The sequence below is a fragment of the Rhinopithecus bieti genome, unplaced genomic scaffold (assembly GCF_001698545.2).
Source record: "Rhinopithecus bieti isolate Rb0 unplaced genomic scaffold, ASM169854v2 scaffold_2453, whole genome shotgun sequence".
Classification (NCBI taxonomy): Eukaryota; Metazoa; Chordata; class Mammalia; order Primates; family Cercopithecidae; genus Rhinopithecus; species Rhinopithecus bieti.
The window spans coordinates 44,263-68,978 of NW_016804447.1; the positions used below are offsets into that span (position 1 = coordinate 44,263).

The window sequence follows — 24,716 nt, forward strand, 5'->3', positions numbered from 1 at the left end:
AGGAAGGAAAGGAAGGAGCTGGAGGGAGGGTATGTGTGTCTTAGGAGGGGACGCACTTCAGGTGAGAGCGGGCATGGCACTAGGAGGAGCCCCATGAGCCCAGAGTGATGACTCGTAAAGGCCTAAGGGACCGTGCCAGCAGACCCCACCGCCTGTGCTCCACCAGGAGCCTGACACTGTTCTCTGAGATCGGGGGCTGTCTCTGTGTGCTGCCCAGGACTGTGGCAATTTTGTGTATAGAAAAAAAAAATGTGTGTCTAATACAGATGGGGTATGAGGAGAGCCACTGGTCTTTCCTGACATTAACAATATGTTTTTAGTTCATTTTTAGTGAGTATGGAAGTTATTGAAAGTACAGATCACTCTGAAAATAGGCTCTTGTGTGTGAAGGTCATCAGTGAATCTTCACCCTCATAGTTGGCAAATGGTTGTGAGCGCTCAAGAGTATCAGATTCTACAATGAATCCAAGGATAGCACAGCCTTCCTGTTGAGTTTCAAGGAAAATCGTATAAAGCCCAGACCGTAATTTGTCAGGAATGTTTGCAGTGTGGTGATGGATGTCTTCACCGTGCTTTGGGGTGATTGCTGAGGGAGAATGGAAGGAGGGGTCTGGTACTTGCACCTTTCGGTAGAATTAGTGTGAATGCCACAGCGACTGAGCTGTGCTCAGGTGTCTGCCGGCAGTGGTGGCCTTGATGATGGATTTTCTGAAATGGGAATTTGTGAAGTTCTCTAACAAAAGTGCGAACTTCTTAACTTGGCTGGTGGCTGCATCCTTGAAAAATTCCGTGTGTAAAATGATACAGAACCATTTCTCGGTTATCTGTTAAATAAGAGTGCGCGTCCAGCCATGATGACTGTGGACGGCCATGGAGGTCTGGCAGGCCACGGAGGACTCCCACACTCAGCAGGGTGTGACCCCACCAGGCAGTGCTTTGGCTGCTCCCAGGAGTTATGGCAGCTGACACGTCACCTGGAGTGTCTAGAAAACCACTACCCTAGAGCCCCTACTGCCTTTCCCGGGCCTCCAGCTGTGGATCAGGAACTCAGTGTCCCAGAAAGATCTTCCTTTTACTTTAACTCCTGTTGTTTGTTTTCAGGCACATGGACTCCCTTTAATCCAGTGACTGTCAGGTCGATCATATGTAAGTATCGGCAGATGGACCCGCTTGGGTACCCGCTTGTGTTTCCTTTGTCTGTGGGTCCGTATCACTTTCCTCCCTTCTGGAATTCCACTTAGATGAGCGTGGGCCCTTTCATCCCTCTCCCCCCGTCTCTACCTTTTCATGTCTCTCCGTGTATGTTTGCTTTATTCTCTATTCTGATTATTGTTAATGTACTGTTTAACCTGTCCTTTCAGTTTCTAATTCTAAAGATGACATATATTTAAAATTTCTAAATTATTAGTTACTTTGACATTTGGGTGTTTTTGATAGACATTGCTTATTTATTTTTGTGATTCCATCCTTTATTCAAATATTTCATATGATAGTCTTCAGTTTTAAGAACATGTTTTTATTGAAAAGTGCTAGATATTTGTGACGTGGAGTTACTTGACAGTGTGTTTGAAATCCTTGGGAGGGTGGTCTACAGCCGATTGTTTTTCCTGCTCAAGCCCACACAGACTAACTAACCAACTTCTTTGATGTTTCTGTAATTTTTGTTTGTTTTGTGGGTTCATGTGTAGCCTTAATGTGAGGGTCTGCATCATTTCTTTGGGTCCAGGGTCTCCCCAGCTGTACAGGTAGCCGGGTTTTTGCTTGTTTCTTTTAAGAGACAGGGTCTGCCTGTGTTGCCCAGGCCTGGTCTGGAATTCCTGGGCTCAAGCAGTCGTCCTGCCTCAGCCTCCCAAAGAGTGGGGATTACAGGTGTGCACCCCCGTGCCCAGACAGTAGCTGGGGTGGGAGCTGCAGCTCCAGGGGCAGGCAGGTGTTCAGGAGAGTCATGTTTCCATCCCTGCCCCACTTGATTTCTGGAAGGTTCCTTTGCTGGGAGGTGCGGCCCCCTTCACGCCTCTTTAATATGGAATCCCAGGTTCAGTTCTGCCTCACAGGGACCACGCCAATGTGTCTCAAGGTTTCCCAGAGCAGCCTGGGGCTCGTTCCTTCATCTCCCATCCATGCATGCGGTTTAGTCTTGTGAGGATTCCCTGAATTCCTTGCGAAGCCCATGTGTGGTAAGGTGTCTGAGTCCTAGTGCTGGTGTAGCTGGGGGGCTTTTCCAGATGGTTGTGCCCTGCTGGTCATGCGAATGTCGCCACGTCAAACTGATGGAAGGAGAGAAAACTTGGAAGCATAGTAGTGGCAGCCTTTAGTGCTAGAAAAGGTGTTGATAGATGGGGAGCTACCTCCCCCTCAGAGAGGAAGGGCCTGGGAGCCACTCCTCTGCGGAACCCTCACCCTGGTGTGCAGCTCACCCAGTACCCTTCCCTGCTGGTGTCTGGTGCACAGTGGGTCCTGCACGCACCAGCATCGTCCACACACGCCATGCACGTCGTGGAGCGGTCTTGTGAAAAACAGCCCCTGGTTGCACACGGGGTTGTGGACTGTCGGGAGGAGGCATTGATGCTGTTTCTCACAGGATTTTTTATCCTGTGGATTTTCATTCAATTGTGACATATTTCCAATCAAACCAGGAGTAGTCGTATTGCAGTCCTATATTAACCTCTGTTCTTGAAAAGAGACCACGTGATTTATCGTTTTCTCTGCAGCAGTAATTCAGATTGAATTTTTCTATGGTTTTTAACCATATTGCGACTACATGTAAAGGTAGTTGTAGATTCTTTTGTATTTGGACCTGGAGTTAGACTGAAAGCAAATAGGACGTAGGCGAGGGTCTGTTTCTAATTAAAGCAGATTTTCCTGACAGGGCTGTTCCGAGCCTCCACCAGTGCCGTGGGTCCTGGAGGGTTGGAGGGTCAGCTCTGGGAATTAGATTCGTGTTCTAGGCCGAGACCCAGGAGCCAGAGAAGCTGGGGCCACTCACCCTCCGTGCACTTCGAAAGCTGAGTGTGAAGCTCTGCTCTTCTTTCCGTCCTGGCTGTGGCCGGATTTCCTCGCATATCCCATTGCACGGCCTGCCTCACAGCTGCAAGCACACCTTCTCATGGGACTTAGGGGGCCAGGGCTGGGGGACAGTCCCTCACACCCCCACCCAGGGCGAACGTGACAACACTTTTAGGGATTTCGCCCCTATTCACAGACAGACATGCATTGCCCAGCCCGCCCCTGGTTCGTGATCAGCAGTGGGGCCCCGCCAGGCTCTGAGGGCTGAGGTCTGGTGGGAAGCCTCGAGTGAGTTTGCTGCGACTGATCTTCTGTTGCTTGACTGTTCCTCTCTGTCTCAGCCATGTTTGACCGTGAGAACAAGGCCGGCGTGAACTTCAGCGAGTTCACGGGTGTGTGGAAGTACATCACGGACTGGCAGAACGTCTTCCGCACATACGACCGGGACAACTCCGGGATGATCGACAAGAATGAGCTGAAGCAGGCCCTTTCAGGTTTCGGTAACTCACTCATATCCTGGCTTGTGTAGCGTGTTTCATTTTGGAACCTAGCAGCCGTTGAAGTTTTTTAAACCCTGTTGAACTTCACTGATTGTCTAACCAGGCTGTGTAAAGTTTTTGTTGACATCATGCAGGTTCATATTTGATATTGCTCATGTCGGAAGGCGATCCTTGGCACAGATACGTTTATGCAGTTTTATATCCAAAATGAGATAAGGGCTATGCAAGCCGTTCATCTTTTGTGAAGTGGAATGACGTTACGAGCAAAACTGAGAATGTGGCTTTTGAAATCATTTAAAAGTGGATCCGTGAAAATACTGTGGGGCAGGGCAGCTTATATTTCATGATAGATCAAAACGTGTTGAAAAGGTGACAGTCAACCTAAGAAACAGCTGTCAGTCACCAGGTCCAAACCGTGCGCCTCAGAAGGGGCGTTAGGCAGAATGCGTGCACATTCTCAAGTGTGCTCGGCGTCGCGGCATGTGTGCGCACACATGTGCGGTGCACCTCAGAACAGCATCAGAGAGGCGGAGCACGTGATCATTCTCAAGTGTGTTCCGCAGGTGCGTACTGTGTGCATGTGTGCTCAACGCGTGTGCACGCACATGTGACAGTGTGCCGTGGGTCTAGGAGTGTTGACAGAGCCCGTCCAGAGTGCATCCATAGGGCCTGTCCACGGGGCTTCCTGTGCTAGTCTCAGGTCTGAGAGGAAGCAGGGGTTTTATTTACAGAGGAACAACGGACATGTTTGGGGCCAGCCTGAGGCTCTTGGTGGCTGCACCGAGATTCTAATCCAGGCAGATTTCATCTGGCCCCTGGTATGAAGCCGCTTCCGTGATTTACTTAAAAGGCTCCTTAGAAACAGTGAGGAAAATTCGACTCTACTTGAGTGCCTCTGAGATAGCTGGAGTCTCACTCACCTAAGCAGGCCGCCTCGCCTCGTGTTTCCTCCCAGCATGCACTTCATGGCTGCCTTTCTTTCTCTTTTCTTTCTCACCTTACAAGCTTGTCCACAGAGCTGGCTATGGACACTGGGTCTCAAGAAGCAGTTCTGAGCTGACCAGCTGCGAGCCAGGTTGGGCTGGATGGCTCTGAATCGGCACTTGGAATGCAGCTGACCTTGCTATGTCCTTGGGTGGGGGAAGTGGAGGGAACCCTGGCCGGCTCCTCTTCCCTGGGGCAGGTACAGAAGGGCTGGGAGGGAAGAATGCCACCCTCCACAGAGCGCAGTCCTGGGGCCAGGGAAGCCAGTGCTGCCAAGTGCGGCCAGGGCCACATGGACTTCAGGACCAGCCTGGAGTTATTTTCAGACAAGCAACCTCTGGTGCCACAGACATCTTTTCCTAACCTTGTCAGGCCCCGGAGCTCCCTTTGCCTCGTGCCAGTGAGCACCGGTCCTCAGAATGCGCAGTGGAAGTTGCTACGGACGGTGCTCCCTGCTCTCTGAGGCCCTCTTCGTCCTGGTCTGGCTAAGGACTTCCCAGAAAACTGTGCTTAGCTGTGGTGGGAGGCACGGCTGGTCACACAACCTTCCTCGTGCCCCGGAGCGGGCAGGCCTCCTTGTGTTGCGCAGTGGCAGAACCCTTCCGTCAGACCTCCAGGCTTTTCCTGGGGTGCAGTATCCCATCGCAGCGTTTTCTCTGGTTACCCTAGCAAGTTTCCTTCTGCGTTTGGTTCTTGATGTCCGGGGCCATCTCCCACATCTTCCGTGGAAAGGGGCATTGTCATCTTTTTTGTATTTTGATTATTTCAAAAGATTTCCTATAATAATTGTTAGGAAGCTGGCCCCAGAAGCAAAAATTCTTCTTTTGTCTTGGCCCTTACGAACAAGTGTTCTGCTCTCAGATGAAGCAGGGAGGCTGCACTTGAGCTCAGTGGCCGGCACGAGGGAATCACCAGGGTGGTGGAGCCAGCAAGATTTCTCCCCAGGTGTCTCTGATGGGGCCATGTGGTGGATTTTATAATCCACCCATTCGTTTTTTTAAGCCTTTGTTGTTAACATCAACTGTGTGCCACGCTCAGAGACCAGAAGTGAGAAGGTGAGGAAGGCGTCCTCACATTCGGGCACCCATCACCCGGCACCGGGCCGGCTGACTCAGCACGTGCCGTTCGGTTGCCGTAAACAGCCAGTGAGATTCTCCCCTCTGGTGGGCAGTGGGTGTCTGAGAAAGGCAGTTGGGCGGAGAACAGTTCCTCCGCCATGGCCCTTTGCCACTGTACCAGGCCCCCCCGAGCTGGGGAGAGCCCCAGGGAGCCTCATCCTGTTGAGTGGGGGCAGCTTGTTTTTCCTTGGAGGTGGAATGGATGAGATTTCCAAGGAGGTCACGGCTCTGCTTGGCTCATTCACAACATTTCAGAGAGTCCGAAAGAGGAGAACGACCTTGGAAACGGGTGTGTCGGGGGCGGGACCAAGAGTGCTGGTCGTCTCACATGGGCCGACTTTCATTAACAGAAACTCAGAAGCAGTTGCGGTTGGGTTTTGGCTTCTCAAATAAACATTCTTCTTGTAGTTCGTTTGTTCCTTTCTCATTTTACTAGTCTGACTTTGCCTTAGTTTTCCCTTCACTGTTACTGATGACCAAGGACGCTGGAAGTTAATTCCAGAGGCAGCAGGGTTGCTCCTGATGTCTGTGCAGACTGGAATTCCTTTTCCCTTTGTCAGCATCTCTGCTGTCCTTCCCCAGCCTTGGCAGGAGACCAGTAATGACCTCTGTCCCCTGTGCACCCCAGTGATGGCCTCTGTCCCCCTTGAACCCCAGTGATGGCCTCTGTCACCCATGTCCACCAGTGATGGCCTCTGTCCCCTGTGCATTCGCAGACAGGAGTGTCCCTGTGGCCGTGTCCCAGGCTCTGTTCTCAGGCCGGGCTCAGCCCCGGTACAGGGGCAGGGAGTGAGGAGGTGGGAATAGTAGGGACCAGAAGAAGTGGCAGCTATTCACAACTCTGCCATCTCTTTCTGAATGTAACGGGAGGTCCTGTCTTCTCAGCTTGCAGGGAAGGAGGGTCCAAAGCAACTCCGCTGTTGCACGTTTAGGGACCCCTGAACTTAAATGGCAGAATGCCCTGATCACTCTGGAAGGCACTGTGTTCATGTGTGTGTGCTTGACTCTTTATCTGTGAAGTGGCTGTTTGTGCAGGTGATTAACTGTGAGATTCAGATAGTAGGTGCACACATCCCTGCAGAGATTCCAGCAGGACTGAAAACCAGTAAAAACAGATCGGCACCTGGATCTTGCCTCCTGAGTCAGTAAGGGTGCCGCAGTCACGAAGGCAGTGGGATTTCGAGGGAGGGAAGGGAAGGAGGCAGGCGGGGCATGCTCTCCAAAGTGCCCGAACACCCCTGCTGCCTCCACACATCTTCAGAGCCCTCTCCCTGTGGGAGGCCTTTTTCAGGACAGGCTCGGTGAACTGGAAACGAAATCCTAGCCCTTGGTGGCCCTGCAGTGACTTGGACCTTTCCGAGGTCACCCTGCCACTGTGCCCATCAGTCCCTCATGGCAGGTGGGGCACATCCCCCAGACACTCCCATTTCTTGACATTGACACTTTGTATAACTGGAAACCTTCTGTGAAATTTTAGTTTTCAAAGCATTGTCTGGTGACAAGCAACCCAGGGCAGCGAATCATTCAGAATTTTCTTATCTAGGTTAATAAACATAATAAAATCAATAAGGACTTTGAAAGTAACTCCACTGGGTTCACGAAACTGAGTGTGGCCACCCTATGGGGTGGTGGTTGATGAGTGCTTCCCTGGGGTGAGTAGTTAATTCACGAGAGTGACTAATGGCAACGTCCCACCCGCTCCTCCTTCCAGGGTCATGGTCTCCAGGGGTCACTCCATGCACTGCAGATGTGAGCTCATTACAGAACGACGTATTCGGGAAGCGTCTCAGTTCTGAGTGCCTTTGAGTGAATTTGCACTTCCATTCGCACCCAGCCTTGCATTGTGTGTGTTAGAGGCTGTGGGCCTTGGGAGGGAGGGGTGGGCGTTGGCACATACCTCCTGTCTCTCCCAGCCCTCTCTGACTCCGACTTTCACTCTTCAAGGCTACCGGCTCTCTGACCAGTTCCACGACATCCTCATTCGAAAGTTCGACAGGCAGGGACGGGGGCAGATCGCCTTCGACGACTTCATCCAGGGCTGCATCGTCCTGCAGGTGACGGAGTGGCTTCGCCTGGGCTTGTTGTGGTGGTGGGAGGGGTTTGCATGCCAGCGTGATGCACCTGACCTTCAATCCAAGGAGTCAGACGTATGTAGAATTAGTTTTTGGAGCTCATAAGAGTGAGTCTCATCTTTGGAGAAGTAGCTGGTTAGTGGAAGTGTAGACAAACATGTTTTCCTCCCCTTGGAAATGGCATAGAGCAGCCCATCTGGAAGATGCTATTTTTGCAGTATCCGGTGGGTTAGTTACACGTATGTTCTGGTGTTTTGATTTTTTTTTTTTTTTTTTTTTTTTTTTTTTGAGACCGAGTCTCGCTCTGTCACCCAGGCTAGAGTGCAGTGGCACGATCCCAGCTTACTCTCACCTCTGCCTCCCGGGTTCAAGCGATTCTCCTGCCTCAGCCTCCCCCGTAGCTGGGATTACAGGTGACACCCAGCTAATTTTTGTATTTTTAGTAGAGATGGGGTTTCGCCATGTTGGCCAGGCTGATCTCAAACTCCTGACCTCAAGTAATCCGCCTGCCTTAGCCTCCCAAAGTGCTAGGATTACAGGCATGAGCCCCTGTGCCTGGCCAACGATGGTGTATTTTTTGCAAAAACTTTTATTTTGAGAAAATGGGTACGTTTTCTGTTGTGGTCATCACTGTGTCCTGCCGTCTTTGTGTGTGAGGTCAGCTGTGGAGCCTGTGGGCACTCGGGCTGCCCTCGGTGGGGTCTCCGAGCTCTTCCTGTGCACACCAGTATCTGCAGGAGCTTGTAATGCAGCCTGACCTGCAAGGCAAGCTCTTTGGTGATGTCTCTCCTGCTGGGCTGTCTTTGAGAGCCACGGAGATGGAGAGCAGGGCTCAGGGGACCCACCTGGGAGCTCCACACAGACCCCTGCTGCTGTGTGCAGGTGGAGATCCCGGTCTCTACCCAGATTCCTCAAGGTCCTGCCTTGGTGGCCTCGCAATTCCGTGAGAGATAGGAACAGCATGGGGTTTTTAGAAATAATGGGGAAATTTGGAAAACGTTCCCAAATTGTTTATTCTATGTAACAATTAAAATGCTAGATCTGTAAAAGTGAGTTTCCTCTGATTTATGGATCCATCAGTCCCTGCTCTTCAGGGATTTGTTGGAGAACAGGGTCTGTGAACATGGAAGCCTCAAAACTCTATAGTGGGGGAGCCTTTCCTGCCCTTGCCTCTTGGGGTTCCTGCCAGGTTGGATGACATTTTCACAATGTTCTCTGAACACTTTCAAAAAAGTGTAGGCCGGGCCTGGTGTCACATGCCTATAGTCCTAGCTACTCAGGAGGCTGAGGCAGGAGAATCACTTGACCCTAAGAGGAGAAGGTTGCAGTGAGCCAAGATCACACCACTGCACTCCAGCCTGGGTGACAGAGCCAGACACTGTCTCAAAAAAAAAAAAAAGGAAAAGATGCAGTGTAAAATCTCATCATGTACCGTGACTGAATTGCTGTAGGATTCAGATCTTCATTTGAGACTATGTTCTATAAGTTAACGTTGATCTTGTCTGAGCTTTCGGTAGCTGGAGTAACACTGGCGGCCTCACAGTGACCTCTCCAGCGCCTTCCAAGGCACATCCGCAGCAAGCGTAGCTCCTCCTGGGGGGTGCTGCCTCCCCAAGGCCTGGCTCCAGACTGCGTGGGGAGGACCTGACAGCCAGTTCCCATGCTGTCCCCACCCTTGGAGAGTGACCCTAAACACTGGACAGATGGGGAATGGGAAAGAAAAGAAAGCTGCAGACCACAAGTTAAAATTCCCTCAAAACGTTTTGATTCATCTGCTTTTCCAAAAGGATAAAGGCTTTTCGAAAATTATTTTTTAACAAATAATATGAAGACTTTTAGAAACCCTAGAAAACACAATGTATTCAAAATAGAAAGAAAGAAAATTACCCATTATTCTTTAAGCCAGCATTATCCATTGCAGGTGTTTGTGGAGTTTGGTGAGGCCGTAGCTGCTGCCAAGTCCAGGAGCCTGTGGCGTTCCTGCAGGGTTGTTTTTTTCTTTTTTCCTTTGAGATGGAGTCTCGCTCTGTCACTCCAGCTGGAATGTGGTGGTGTAAACACAGCCCACTGCAGCCTCGACCCCAAGTCTCAAGCGATCCTTCCGCCTTGGCCTCCTGAGTAGCTGGGATCACAGGCGAGAGTCACCACACCCTGTCCACGTTCTGATATGCGAGTTTCTTCTTCCCTTGTCACATTTTCTTCTTCTTCTTCTTTCTTCTTCTTCTTCTTTCTTCTTCCTTCTTTTTCTTTCTTCTTCTTTCTTCTTCTTTTTTTTTTTTTTTTTTTTTTTTTTTTAACTGAGAGACCCTTGCTGTCTATCACCCAGGCCTGAGTGTGGTGATGTGAACACGGCTCACTGCAGCCTCAACCCCCAGGCTCAAGCGATCCTCACGCCTTGGCCTGCCAGAGTGCTGGGAGTTACCATGCTGGCCTGAATCTTCATGATATTTTACGGCTGCCCCAAGTCCATCATCTAGAAGTGGCACTTACTTAACCATCCCTGTTAGGAGGGTGTAGGCGGTCACCCTGTCTCTGCCGCTGACCTGGCCTGGACCCTCGGCTGTGAGGGAGGGGTGGGTGGGGCTGAAGGAGCCTGAAGCCCTCGTGATGTCACAAGATCCCCCGCTGTGTCCTGAGCTCCACATGGCCCAGGTGGCCCCACAGCAGGCGAGCCACTGGGTGGAGGGCCTCCACGGGAGGCGAAGGAAGGGCCCAGGCCCCCAGGAGACTCAGGAGACCAGGGCCTGGGATCAGGGGCTCGGTCAGGGGCTCAGCCAGGGCTGGACGTAGTGGAGCCAGCCCTGCAGCCCTGTGTTCTTCCCACTCCCACTGTCCGTGTGAACAGCTCCAGCCCCACCTGTGCCTCCCTGTGCTGGGCTCCATCAGGAGATGACATGTGCCTTTCTGAAATTGGGTTCCTAAATGCCTTTGTCCCAGTGCACCTTGCTCCTTCTGTTTACTATCGAGATTTAAATGCCTGTTTTCTCCCCAGAGGTTGACGGATATATTCAGACGTTATGACACGGATCAGGATGGCTGGATTCAGGTGTCGTACGAACAGTACCTGTCCATGGTCTTCAGTATCGTATGACCCTGGCCTCTCGTGAAGAGCAGCACGACATGGCGAGAGCCGAAACGCCAAAGTTCCTGCCTGTGAGGGAATGGAACCCAGATGCAGTTAGATGCTGTTCTTCCTTTAGATTTTACCATGTGGGGACCCAGCTGTACATATGTGGATAAGGTGATTAATGTTTTCCAACTGTAACAGTAGTTGCATCATTATGATGCAGACATTGGATTTGCTGACTGTCTCATTGTGCCATGAGGTAAATGTAATAATGTTTGAGGCATTCTGCTTGCAAAAAAATCTATCATGTGCTTTTCTAGATGTCTCTGGTTCAATAGTGGAAATGCTTTTATTAGCCAGTAGGAATTTTAAAATAATACGGAACTTGCACAAAAGGCTTTTCATGTGCCTTACTTTTTTAAAAAGGAGTTTATTGTATTCATTGGTATATGTGACGTAAGCAATAAAGGGAATGTTAGATCTGTGGTCTGCCTTCAGCTTTTCAAATCAAACAGGTCCGAGAACCAGGCCCCATGCCCTGGTCCTACAGACAGTCACAGCGTCAGATGTGCTGGCTCGTCTGGGACCTCCCAGGGTCCTGGACACCTTCTGGGACATTGTCCAGCCCAGCGTGCACAGCTCTGCCTGTGAAAAGCCAGAGGGACTCTCACCCTCTCTTCAAGAGGCTAAATTTCATAAAACTGCTCTGTTTGGGTAAAGAAATCCAATTTGGTGTAGCAGGTTGCGCATTTCCATCATTAATGATTTAGCCATGCTGTCTCCGCACGTGGCCTGCAGCACGTGGCCACCCAGTACATCCCCCTGCTCACCTCGGTCCACTGCCAGTGCTGCCCGGCCCCCTCCCTGCCTCGCTGTGCAGCGCCGGGCCCCCTGGGTTGACACTCCTGAGCCCCAGCCTCATTCTCTGGACGCTTCCCTTCCACAGTGATGCGTCTGGTTTCGGGGCTGCAGCCTCTGCTCTCAGAACGCTGGCCTCGACGCTGCTGATTCCACACAGTTCTGCACCTCTTTTCTCTGTTTTGGTCTCTTGGGATCTGCTACCTGCTCAAATCCCTGCTTGGTGTGTTGAGGGGTGAGGGGCAGGGGGCGTGGATTCCTGGAAAAAGCCCCCAGTCTCTTAACGCTGGGCAGGTGTGTGCTGTGTGTGTGGAGGGGTTGGGGGGTGTGCAGGCCTGCATCTGTGCTCCAGATGAGATCTCCCCAACTGCCCACCTGCACTTGGCCTGGGGCCTCTGGATACGGATCCCTCTGGAGCAGGCGCTCCCAGCTCCCTGGGGATGGGAGGAGGAGGGATGTGGGCTTGGGGGTCTGGCTGCTCCCTCTGGCTACACCGCCAATCTGTGCTGGCCCCTTCTTAGGTGCCCAGGCCCCATGTGACCCCCGGGTTGGTGTGGGCCTGCACTGCGCTGTCCTCATCTGCTCCTAGTTGGCTACTCTGCCGGTCGCACCACGGGCCAGGCTGCGGGGGGTCCTTGCCCACAGCCGTCTGTGCTGCCTGTGGCCCTGTGGTCTGTCCTGTGGTCCTGGCTGGTGTGTGTGTCCCCCGGCAGCACCTGCAGCCTCGCTCCCTGCATCCCCTTGCAACCCCCACCCCTCGTGCTGGCACGTGGCCTCCCCTAGAACCTGAAGCCAGAGCTTGTGTGGAAGAAGTGGGTGGGGTATTCAGATTTCAGATTTGGGTTCTGGTGGGTGTCACTGATAAGAAACTGGGGATCTGTTGGCCTGTGCTGGCCATGGGTGGGGCCTGGCACCGTGGGTTTCCCATCTGTGGTGCCCGTGGTTAGTGGATTAGAACATCACTGGACAGGAGGCCAGGGTGTGGCAGGGTCAGGCCCAAGGTATGTGGGGCTGGGACTGACCTTGTGACCTCAGTCATGGGGATCCCAGGGCAGTCTCTGAGGATCCCCAGCCATCCACACTGGGTGCCTCGCTAGACCTTGACACCCCCATGACTGCAGTAGATGACCCCAAGCTCCACTCCATGAGGTCAGCTGCCTTGTCCAGGCCCCAGGCTCCGAATTTCATGAGGTCTTCCTCACCCAGGCCCCCACGGCCAGGCGCCCAGCAGCTTCTCCCTCGCCTCACGGGCACCTGGACTCAGTGTCCAGTAGCTGCACCCACCCCACCCTGGAGCTGCCCTCACTCCTTCTTCAGCCTCAGGCCTGTGAGGTCTCTGTGCTTGGGGTGAGGGCAGCTGCTGCGGCCACCTTGCGGCCCTCCCAGCCACATCTCCAGGCCCTTGCCCGTGCTGTCTCCCTTTGCAGTGAACAACCCCCACTCCACACCTGCAGCTTCTCTGGCCTCTGGATTCCTACCTGGGTCAGGGAAGCCTCTGCTACTCCGATGTGCTGCCAGCCCTGGTGAGACACCTGCCTCCAGGCACACGACCAGCGTCTGTCCTCCATGGACGACGCGGGCCAACGGCTGATGTGAGACACCTGCCTCCAGGCACACGACCAGCGTCTGTCCTCCATGGATGACGCGGGCCAATGGCTGATGCTGAGGCCAATGTGCTCATCCTGTGTATCAGCTGCCAGGGAAGGAATGGTGTGTGTGTGCGGTTAGCTCCATATTCCTAGAAAGCAGGCAAAGGCAGGTGAGACGGAGACTTTTACAGAGAAAAGGTCAGACTGTGGATGAAGTTTCCTTCCTTCCTTTTCGCAGCAATGAGATGTTCCTCTGATGGAGATAAAGTGTGTGTTTCTCAGCACGTCACGTGTGTGGGACAGACGCACAGGTTTGTGGTATGCTCAGGTGTGTGGCAGATTCACAGGTGTGAGGTACACTCAGGTGTGTGGTGCAGGGACCCTCAGCTACTCTGCACATGGCTGCCATGGGGGCTCCTGATCTGCAGGCAGACTCTGGGACGCTGCCTTGGAGAGGGGCCTCCATGAAGACTCAGGAGAAAAGCTGCTGAGAATTCGGGAGCACAAGTTCTTCAGCAGAAGGTGAGGAGGGCGGTGGGGCCGCTGCACCGCACACTGGGAGGACCAGCAGGGGTAGCATGCTGGACAAATGCATGTCAGGGTGGCCTGCTGGCAGAGAAACCCCTGGATGCAGAGCCTGTGTCGGGCTGGTGGGCTGTGGCTGTTGGGAGGGACATTTCCCCGGGAGCTCCCAGCCACCAGGAGTCAAGGGGAGGCGGTGAGGAGCATCTTGGAGTGGAATTGTGGAGGGGGCACTCCCCTGCTGCCCTGGTAGGAGTCACTGATACAAAACTGGGGGTCCCTGGAGGGCAGTGAACTCATGAGTTGTGGAGGGCTCTCTGTGGAGGGGGTGCCGTGCCTCCCGCCAGCCACACTGCCAGCACAGGCCCCATCCTCAGGCGCCTGCAGGGAGGGCCAGTCAGCTGCACACAGCCTGGGCCACGTGGGGGCAGTGCGGCTGCACCATAGAGCTCCTGGGAGCTGCTGACTGGGTGGACCTGCCGGACACAGCCATGGCATTTATAGCCACAGCGCGGTCACAGAGAGCAGGGCCTTCACCTTTCAGCTCTCCCTTGTCAGGCAGGCTGTGCCTTGTGACCCTTCAGAGTCTGGGTTTGGGGGTGGAGGAGGTGGACAGCTGACCAGGTGCCCGGCACAGGCCCAGCATGGTGAGGCTGGGTCGGGGAGGCCAGGCCAGTGTCGCTTGACCCCTGGTCCCAAGACCCAAGACAGCAGGACATGGGGCACAGCCATCTCTGGGGGCCGCTACCTCCCTCTGCTCTGGGTCCTCACACTCATCAGTGCAGACGTGGAGGTGCAGGTGCACGCCGTCCACCCTCACCTGGGGCCCCTGGCCTGTGCCTCCCCACGCTCCCTACCCTGCACCCCCCACAATCCTGTACTTCCCCCCATCCTATACCTCCCCACTTCACCCTCCACCTCCCCCCAACCCTGCACCTCCCCACATCCTTTACCTCCCTCCCTCATCCTGCACCTCCCTCCATCCTTCACCTTCCTCCTCACCTGGCACCTACCCCCCTCACCTCCACTTCCCCCTCTCATCCTGCACCTCCCTCTCACCCTGCACCTCCCCCCTACACCNCCTCCCCCCATCCTTCACCTTCCCCCCTCACCCTCCACCCGCCCCACCCTGCGGCAGGCAGAGAGCTGACTCCAGCGCAGTGAACTTGGAATGATGGAATGCACCCTGGAAGCAGGAGCTCTGACGGGTGCCACCGTGGCCGTGCCCAGCAGGGAGCTACCTGGTGGTTTTTAACAAAAGACAAAATTCCCCAGGTCCTTCTCTGTCCTCCAGGAGAAAGTGGCGTGGGAGAGGGAACCCAAGCATGACCAGGGCTGCCCACGGGGCTCCCTGTGAGGCATCAACGCTGGGAGCCACAGCTGTCGTGGGGAACCCGGGAAACCTAGCCGCCGTCAGCCAGAGAGCCACAGGCGCCTGCCCCGGGTCCTGGCCCGGCCTGAGGGGTCCACATACCCCTGTCTGCCTCTGAGGTCAGGGCCCTGGGGTCCTGGCCTAGTCTGCCTGTGGGAGACAAAGGTGTGGCCAGGAGAGGACAGGAGGGGGCAGTCGTGGTCACCACTCCTGGAGGCCCATGAAGAGCAGCTTTGCCCCCACACTTCTGGGAAGCCAACTTGCGCATGTTTGGGAGGGGCCTGGTGCTGCAGCCAGCCGTGGGCACCTGCCTTGTGGCCGTCCACTGGGGGCCGAGTCCAGCTCAGATGGCTCTGGGGACCCGGTGCACCCATGACTCCTTTGTGGGTGTACCCAGAGCTGGGGGTGGCTCCTTGGAGGCTTCCAGTCCTGCTCCAGCTGCCATCCCTGCCAGGTGTTAGTCCCTCTGGTTCAGAGTCCCAGGAGGACCAGTGGCCCAGGAGAAAGGGGTGTGGCTCCAGCTGCTGGGAGTGTGGGTGGGAGCCAGAGGGCTCAATGACAGTGGGGATGGCAAGTCCTGACTGGAGGGAGGAGACCTGAACAGGGTCCCCAGCACAGAGGCAGAAAGGAGACTGTGAGTGGGGGTGTCAGCTGCATCTGGACCTTCGTAGTGGGGAGGCAGGCACACCTGACAGCCCATCTGACCGGGAAGCTGCTCAGGGATCCCCCATTGTGCGGGTGGGGTGCCCAGAGACTCCAGGACTCCACGTGGGGCTCTGCCTGCTGGACCCTGAGACTTTAGGGGCAGTGCCTCCCACAGCAGGGTCATCCCCTTTCTGCACAGTCCCACTGGCTACCCCAGGTCCTGCAGTGACCTGAGACTCTGGGGACAAGCACAGGGGACAGGAGGGCGTGGACAGCCTGTGCCGGTCGAGGGCAGTGGGAGGGAAGGAGGAGCCGTTTCCTTCTGTACTCAGGAAATAGAGTAACAAAGTGTGTCATTCCAGTTGGTTCTGGTGGGACAGGGTAGGTGGAAGGGAACCCGTGCTTGCCCTGAGACATGCGGGCGCTGTCTTCCCACGCAGGGGGAGTGTGGCTCACCACCATCACATTCTACCCACAGGTTCTTATTTTAACAGATCACAAAGGTACAATGTGCTGCTTGCAAAAATTTACAGAAATTGTAGACTTTTAAAAGTAAAAGAAATTAAAGTTTACCTGTAACCTCACAGTTATCCAACTACACATTTCCTGTGCATAATTCACTTTACAAAAATTGGATCAAGATACAACTAATGATTTTTTAAAATACAGCAATATAGTTGCACATTGTTCCATATCAAAAAATAAATGTGTGCACCCAGGGCTCCTGGCTGTCCCAGTGGCACAGTGGCTCATGTCTGTAATCCCAACACTTTGGCAAGCCAAGGCGGGTGGATCACCTGAGGTCAGGAGTTCGAGACCAGCCTGGCCAAGATGGCAAAACCACATCTCTACTTAAAAAAAAAAAAAAAAATTAGCCGAAAAAACAATTAGCTGAGTATGGTGGCGTGTACCTGTAATCCCAGCTACTTGGGAGGCTGAGGCACGAGAATCGCTTGAGCCCTGGAGGCAGAGGTTGCAGTAAGCTGCGATGGTACCACTGCTCTCAGGCCTGGGTGATAGAGCAAGACTCTGTCTCAAAAAAAGCCCATTTACTCAGCCCACATTTTTGAGCCCCCGCTATTAGACAGGAACCAGAGGTGAGCAGAGCCGACCTGGTGACCCCTGGGGACAGAGCGGGAGAACGCAACAGTTCCGGGCCGCCCTGCAGTAGCTACAGCCTGGGAGGGGCGGGCGGTGGCCACCTGAGGGCAGGGTGGGCTTCTCAGCTGCGGCCGCCCAACCTTGGGAGCTGTGTCTGGGAAAGAGACTTCTCCTGAGCCGACAGCAGACAGAGTGCAAAGTCCCCAAGGCCCGCACGCCTTATTCGGAGAACAGCAGGAGGCGCGGGGAGGGTTGGGGGCGTCAGGGAGACGGGGTTTCACTGAGAGCCTGGGGCGCGCCAGTGGCAGCCTCGGCCGCGCTGCTGAAAACCGACTGTGCGGGATGGGGCGGGCGCGGTTGGCCGGGCTGGGATGAGGAGCGCGGATGCTGAGGAGCGGACTCCAGGCACCACCGAGCGAGCGGCCGGGAAAGAAGGAGGGGCGGACGGCCCCATGGCCGGCCCCAGCGAGAGCGCGAAGCCGGCCAGAGTCTGTGGAGACGTCAGGGTGCGAGGCCAGGCTGAGGGTGTCCCCAGGGATCCCCTGAGGGTACAGGGAATTCAGCCAGGGCCTGCGCGCCGGGACGGAGGACTAGAGGGGGCCAAGGACCACCGGGAAGGGGAAGGAGAAGGCGCAGCCCGAGGTAGGAGGGACCGGCGGGCGCTCAGAGGGCGCGGGGTGAGCCCTGGGCACCTGCAGGGAGGACCCGGCTCTCGGCCGCGTGGTCCCAGGTGCCGACCCGCGGGGTGGGCGGGGCAGGGGCGCCCAGGGCCGCGCACCTGCCGCGTGGGACCCTGAAAAGTCCAGGACGAGGAACTTCGCACGGGCGACCCTGCGGTGCCTGGCGCGCGTCCGCTTCCTGGGAAGCTCAGGATCCAAAAGTATCTTAATATTCTCTATGATTCGCAAAAACCATGACTCCTTTTACATTCTCGAAACGACCTCATGGGGCAGGCGAGGGGGGACTCGCTCTCCTCACTTTACCTGTTCGGGTCTGCACCACCCGGCTCTAGGGCCAGCGGCTCAGCAGAGCCCGCGGCGAGCGCTGGGGAGGGGACCGGGGCGCGGGGAGAACCGGGGGGGGCCCTGGTCGCACATAGACCCCAGGGGGAACGCAGGGCCTAGAGGGGCCCAGGGCGTGACCCCCACCTCGGGGCACGGAGACTCCGGGGGATCACTGGGACGCCAAGGGCGCAGGGCGGACCCCAGGGGAACCGGATGGCGTCTTGGGTTCGCTAGGGCAGCCGGGGCAGCCGGGGCAGCCGGACCCCAGACAGCCGGACCCGCGGGCGCCCTCTGCCGCCTCCCGGCCCTGGGTGCTGCGGGGCGGGGCGGGGGGCAGCTCGCCGTGCGGCGGTGGGGGCAGTCCCTGGAGCCGCCCGCGAGTCCCCGGGATTGCGAGCGCCGGCACCCGCCCGCCCACCGCTCCATGGCCAGAGCGCCTGCCCCGCGGGTGCGCCTGAAGCCTCCGCGCCCCGCCGGCCCCGGGTAAGTGTCCTGGGCCCCCGCCGACCCCCGCCGCGTGCCGGCCGCAGTGGAGACGGGATGCGCTCCCGGGTGTGGGGCTGAGGGGCGGGCGCCGGCGTCGGGACCCTCCTCACGCCGCATCCTGGCGTCGTCAGGCCCGGCTGCCCCGGGACGGGGCGGACACTCTGGGGTGCGGCTGGCGGGTCTCACTTAAAACTCGGACCTTGGAGGGAGCCGCGGCGCGTCCTCGGTTCGTGGTCCTCAGCGTCCCCTCGGGAGGGTTCTGAGCCCTCACTCCCGGGCGTTCCGTGCGGGCCGCGCTCCCTGGGGCTGGGTGGGTGCGGGCGGCGGAGCCGGGCCCCGCTGTGGGGCCGAGGGCGCCAGGCCCTGAGGTCTCACCCCTGGGAAGGGCCCATGTTCAGGCTTGGTTTCAGTAGCACCTAGACATTTGTTCACTGAAGTCTCATTTTGAGCGGCCAGAATTCCCAACCGGATGCCCTGAGAGCGCGATGTGGAGCCTGAGTCGATGCTGGGACCCCTATTGGGAGGGGTCGCCACGGGCGCGTGACTGGCAGGGGCCACCCTCTGACCTCTTCTGGGAGGCCAGAGGCCTTGTGCAGACGCGTCCACGGGCCTGTCCCACCGGCCTGTCCCGCTGTGGTCTCCGGGATGTCAAGGGCAGGCAGGGAGGGGCTTCCTCCCTGGACCTCGGTGCGGTCGCACAGCCTCTGTCTGCGGGGTTCTTGCAGAAGGGTGTGTGTGTGCCCGCATCCTCCAAACGCCACCCCCACGGGGCCTCACAGCCGCCCTGGCCTGGCAACTGTCACCCATTTTACGAATGAGGACATCAAGGCAGGTCACTCATCCAGCCTCTCAGAGCAAGTGACCGGTGGCGTTTGGACTCCGGCCGACTGTGTCATATCCATCCCGCACAAAGCCGGGGCTCGACGTGGCCCCAGAGTCGCTAAAAAGCCATGAGTAACAAGAGCTGGAGAACAACATAGGATGCTGACCGGGCGGACACCGCCGCCTGGGGAGGGGCTTCGACGGGGTGGACACCGCCGCCTGGGGAGCTGCTTTTATTTTTGTTTTCTTACTTATCTGTATTTTCTAAAATGAACAGATATGAGTTTTACCACAGGAGAAAGATTCTTATAAAAATTCAGATTTCTCAGAGAAATGCTGTCAGCTCACAGCCTGGTGGGGTTGGGAGGCCCACAGATGGCCCTAGCCGACCCCTCTGTCCCGTGTGGGACCTGCCTGTGAGCAGCACCCAGGAGTCTGTCGAGGCTCCACCCGTGGTCCCCAGCTAAGCCCCTTACTGCGGTGGTAGGGTCCTCCCGTCCCCCAATTGCCTATAAGGCGTCTTTGACCCGTGTCCCCGGTGGAGAAGAACACTGCCATCAGGAGGCCGGGGACACCTGAGTCTTGCCTCACAGGGCCATTTCTGTGGGGGATTTGGTCCAGTCCGAAGGAGGTTCCATCTGGTGAGGTGAGTTCATGAGTATTTTGTAAAATGGGACAACTTATTGCGATAGCATCCATCCTCCTGAATTTAGGCTACATAGGGCAAGAACTGAGACATACGTCCCTGCCACCCCCTCGCATCTCCACCAGGAGGGCCAGGAAGTTCAGATATCCTCAGGTGACCACCTGAACACCATGAGGCTTTTCCCTGAAGTATTATCAGCAACTATTTCTCAAACTACTTTATCTTGATCCTTGTGCCAAATTATTTATTTCCTGCAACTGTGAGGCCTCCTCCTTCATGTGGCCTGGTGTTCCTGGGAGCAGGCCTTGTGATCGGAGGGAGACGGCTTGTTGCTCAACAGGGTCTTCCCAGCTCGTTCACCCGTGCTGGGTGCTGAGACGCCGGGGGAGGGCAGGCAGCTGTGGTTCTAGCCATCGTCATTTGCAATGCAGTTGAAGAGATGCGACTGGGTGGCCCTGACCAGTGTTAAGTGGTTAATACGACACAGAAGTGGGAAAGCACCATGTGGTCTGGGGTGATCAGGCATTGAACGAGACTCAACGGAGCTCCTTGAGGAGGAGAGTCGCCTCACAGACAGGCAGGAATGAATAGGCTGATCTGGCAGGGGCTGATGACTTGGGTAGGAAAGACTTGGAAGCCCTGAAACATCTTGCCTAACTCGTTCTTTCTCTCTCTTTCTTTCTCTCTCTCCCTCTCTCTCTCTTTTCTTTTCTTTTTCTTTCTTTTTCTTTCTCTTTCTTTCTCTTTCTTTTTCTTTCTTTTCTTCCTTCTTTCTCTCTCTCTTTCTTTCCCTCTTTCTTCCTTTCTTTCTTTTTTTTTTTGAGACAGAGTCTTGTTCTGTCACCCAGGCTGGAGTGCAATGGCACCTTCTTGGCTCACTGCAACCTCTGCCTCCCGGGTTCAAGCAATTCTCCTGCCTCAGTCTCCCAAGTAGCTGGGACTACAGGTGTGTGCCACCACATCCGGCTAATTTTTGTATTTTTAGTAGAGATAGGTTTCACTATTTTGGCCAGGCTGGTCTCGAACTCCTGACGTCGTGATCTCCCCACTGTGGCCTCCCAAAGTGCTGGGATTACAGGCGTGAGTCAGCGTGCTCAGCCGCCTAGCTGTTTCAATGCGATGAATTATAGCCAAAGGTGCTTTTGCTTGGAAATTTTTTTTTAATAAAAATATATTCATTTATATATATAAAAAAACTGAGGCACAAACAAAAACCTGAAACTGGGCCGGGTGTGGTGGCTCACACCTGTAATCCCAGCACCTTGGGAGGCTGAGGTGGGCGGGTCACCTGAGGTCGGGAGTTCAAGACCAGCCTAACCAACATGGAGAAACCCTGTCTCTACTAAAAAAAATACAAAAATTAGCCGGGTGTGGTGGTGCATGCCTGTAATCCCAGCTACTTGGGAGGCTGAGGCAGGAGAATTGCGTGAACCTGGGAGGTGGAGGTTGAGGTGAGCCAAAGTTGCACCATTGCACTCCAGCCTAGCCAACAAAAGTGAAACTGTCTCACAACAAACAAAAACGAAATTGGTTATTCGGGGGTCACTGACTGTGGGGAGGAGGCAGGCAGGCCGCTCCTTGGATTTCCTCTGGGCCCCTCCCCTACACCACCCACAGGGAATATTTATCAGCTCCTGGTGATTTTTACCAGAACTCTTGATTTTAGGGCCTTTCCAGCACTGAGCTGGAGACACCCAGGAGAACGTGGCTTTGCCCGGGCATTGCAGAGCGAGTAGTCACTGGTGTGTGAGGCTAAGGAGGGCAACGAGGCTTCCGTCTCAGTTCTGGCTACTCGGAAGGGAGTTTGGGATGTTGGAGACAAGAAGGATCTGTACTAGCCCCACCTCCGACAACATCCCCTGCCCCCCTTCATCTTCCCAGCTGTCCTGCCACCCCCGACCCGCTCCTGCCCTGTGGCTCTGCACTCATTTGGGGACGAGGGTTAGTTAGGCTGGTGGTACCAGGGCTCAGGGTCTTCTGGGGCTGGTGTAGGTCACCCTATCCCCTTCACCTTCCTTGATCTCAAGGGTTGGTCGAGTGGGTTTGCTCTATGCCCGGCCCGCCTTGGGGTGCTGGGAACCGTCCCTGGTCTATTCTCCCCACCAGGCTGGGGCCAGGCTTGGGTGCGGCTTGGGAGTTTCCTGTTTGAGTTGAAAGGCCTTGCAGTTCTGATGGGATGGCCTTGCACGCTGGCCTCCAGCCACCAAGTGCCCAACCTGGTTTCTCGGAGAAATGCACTGGGCCAGACACGTGGCCATGACGGAGAGGAGGCTGGGCATCCCACACCACCTCGAGGGGAGGGTCGGACCCTTCTGAAGCATCCATCCCACCCGCCCACACTGCCTCCACCCACCCACAGGCATCTGTCCCTGCTCCAATCTGCCATTTGCTTGCTTTCTTAACATTCCAGAGATTTTGCTTATATTTATTTGTAAATTTGCGTTCTATGTGTTACGTGGTGTTTGTTTTTTGTTTCTTTTTTTTTTTTTTTTTTCTTGAGATGGAGTCTAGCTCTTGTTGCCCAGCCTGGAGCGCAGTGGCGCGATCTTGGCTTACTGCTACCTCCGCTTCCTGGGTTCAAGCGATTCTCCTGCCTCAGCCTCCTGAGTAGCTGGGATTACAGGCACCCGCCACCACGCCTGGCTAATTTTTGTATTTTTAGTAGAGATGGGGTTTCACTGTGTTGGCCAGGCTGGTCTGGAATTCCCGACCTCAGGTGATTCCCCGCCTCAGCCTCCCTAAGTGCTGGGATTACAGGCATGAGCCACCGCGGCCAGCCTCTATGTGTTTTCTTGTTGAGGCAAAATGCGTATAACATCAAATTAACCGTTTAAAAGTGAAGAGTTCAGGGGCATTTAGTACATTGACAAAGTGGTGTAGCCACCACCTCTCTCTAGCTCCAAAACATCTTCATCGCCTCTGGCAGTGCCCACCCACCGACCAGTCACTCCCCAGTCCCCGCTCCCAGGTCCTGGCTGCCATGAACCTTTTTATCTGAGTTTGCCTACTCTGGGTATATCATGCAATGGGGTCAGCGTGTGGCCTTCTGTGTCCGGCTTCTTTCACGCAGTGCAACGTTTTCAGGGTCCCTCCACATGGCAGCATGTGCCAAGGCTTCCTTCCTTTTCACAGCTGAATAATATTTCATCATATGAAGATGCCACGTTCTGTTTACTGGTCCCTCAGTTGATGGACATTTAGGTTGTTTACATTTTTTGGCTACTGTGAATTATGATGGGCATTTGTGTGCAGGTTTCTGTTAGAACAAATGCTTTCACTTCTGTTAGGTATGTACCTAGGAGTGGAGTTACTGGATCATATAGTGATTCTGTGTTTAACTTTTTGAGGAAACGCCACACTTTTCCACAGCAGGTGCACCATTTTACATTTTCACCAGCAATGCACCAGAAGCAGTTCCAATTTCTCCATAGCCCCACTGACACTTATGTTCCATTTTAAAAAAAATGATAGCTGGCCCAGCGCGGTGGTTCATGCCTGTAATTCCAGCACTTTGGGAGGCTGAGGCAAGCGGATCACCTGAGGTCAGGAGTTCGAGACCTGCCTGACCAATATGGTGAAACCTCATCTCTACCAAAAATACAAAAATTAGCAGGGCGTGGTGGCACGTGCCTATAGTCCCAGCTACTCGGGAGGCTGAGGCAGGAGAATCTCTTGAACCCAGGAGGTGGAGGTTGCACTAAGCTGAGATTGAGCCATTGCACTCCAGCCTTGGCAACAGAGCGAGACTGTCTAAAAAAAAAAAAGACATAGCCATCCTAGTGGTATGAAATGGTATTGAATTTTGGATTTTTGTTTGCTTGCATTTCCCTAATGATTTACAGTGCTGAGAATTTTTTCATGTGTTGACCATTGTGTATATCCTTTGGAGAAATGTCTCCTCAAGTCCTTTGAACATTTTTAACATTGTACACATTTATGGGGTACATGTGTAATTTTGTTTCATGCATAGATTGCATAGTGATCAAGTCAAAGTTTTTAGGGTAGCCATTACCCAAATAATGTACACTGTACCCCTTAACTAAAATCTCATCAGCCAGGCCCCTGTCACCCCCTCATCCTTCCAGGTCTCTGTCATCCATCATTCCACTCACTACATCCATGTGTATACAATTTCAGCACCTACGTGTGAGTGAGAACATGTGATATTTGACTTTCTGTGCCTGGCTTGTTTCACTTAAGATAATGACCTCCAGTTCCATCCATGTTGCTGCAAAAGGCATGATTTCATTCTTTGTTAATGGCTGAGTAATATTCAATTGTGTATATATACCGCATTTTCTTTTTATTGATCCACTGATGGACACCTAGGTTTATTCCATCTCTTTACTATTGTGAATAGTGTTGCAATAAACATATGAGTGTAGGCGTCTTTTTGATATATTGATTTCTTTTCCATTGGGTATAGACCTAGTAGTGGGATTGCTGGATTAAATGGCAGTTCTATTTTTAGTTCTTTGCGAGATCTCCATTCTGTTTTCCATAGAGACTGTACTAGTACATTCCCACCAACAGTGTATGAGTTCCCTTTTCTCTGCATCCTCACCAACATCTGATTTTTTTGTTTGTTTTTTGTTTTTTTGACATGGAGTCTCCTCTATCGCCTAGGCTGGAGTGCAGTGGTGCAATCTCAGCTCACTGCAACCTCTGCCTCCCGGGTTCAAGTGATTCACCTGCCTCAGCCTCAGAGGTGCCCACCACCATGCCAGCTAATTTTTGTGTTTTTAGTAGAGAGGCAGTTTCACCATGTTGGTCAGGCTGGTCTCGAACTCCTGACCTCAAGTGATCCACTCACCTTGGCCTCCCAAAGTGCTGGGATTACAGGCATAAGCTACTACACCTGGCCGTCTTTTTAATAATAGCCATTCTGACTGGGGTAAGATGATATCTCATTGTGGTTTTAATT

At 54.4% G+C, this 24,716-nt stretch overlaps 1 protein-coding gene across 3 annotated transcripts in view; it reads left to right on the forward strand.

Moving 5' to 3' along the window:
- The window catches only part of PDCD6 (programmed cell death 6), a 41,430-nt gene extending 30,198 nt beyond the window's left edge, over positions 1 to 11,232 (forward strand). For 2 of the 3 annotated variants that reach the window (XM_017868356.1, XM_017868354.1), the window contains exons 3-6: positions 1,102 to 1,146; positions 3,348 to 3,506; positions 7,553 to 7,662; positions 10,673 to 11,232. In XM_017868356.1, coding sequence (XP_017723845.1) covers positions 3,350 to 3,506; positions 7,553 to 7,662; positions 10,673 to 10,771 — 366 coding nt within the window. In that variant the 5' untranslated portion in view covers positions 1,102 to 1,146; positions 3,348 to 3,349 and the 3' untranslated portion in view covers positions 10,772 to 11,232. The remainder of the gene's footprint in view (positions 1 to 1,101; positions 1,147 to 3,347; positions 3,507 to 7,552; positions 7,663 to 10,672) is intronic. The other variant, XM_017868355.1, reaches the window with a different exon arrangement.
- Positions 11,233 to 24,716: the final 13,484 nt, after the last annotated feature.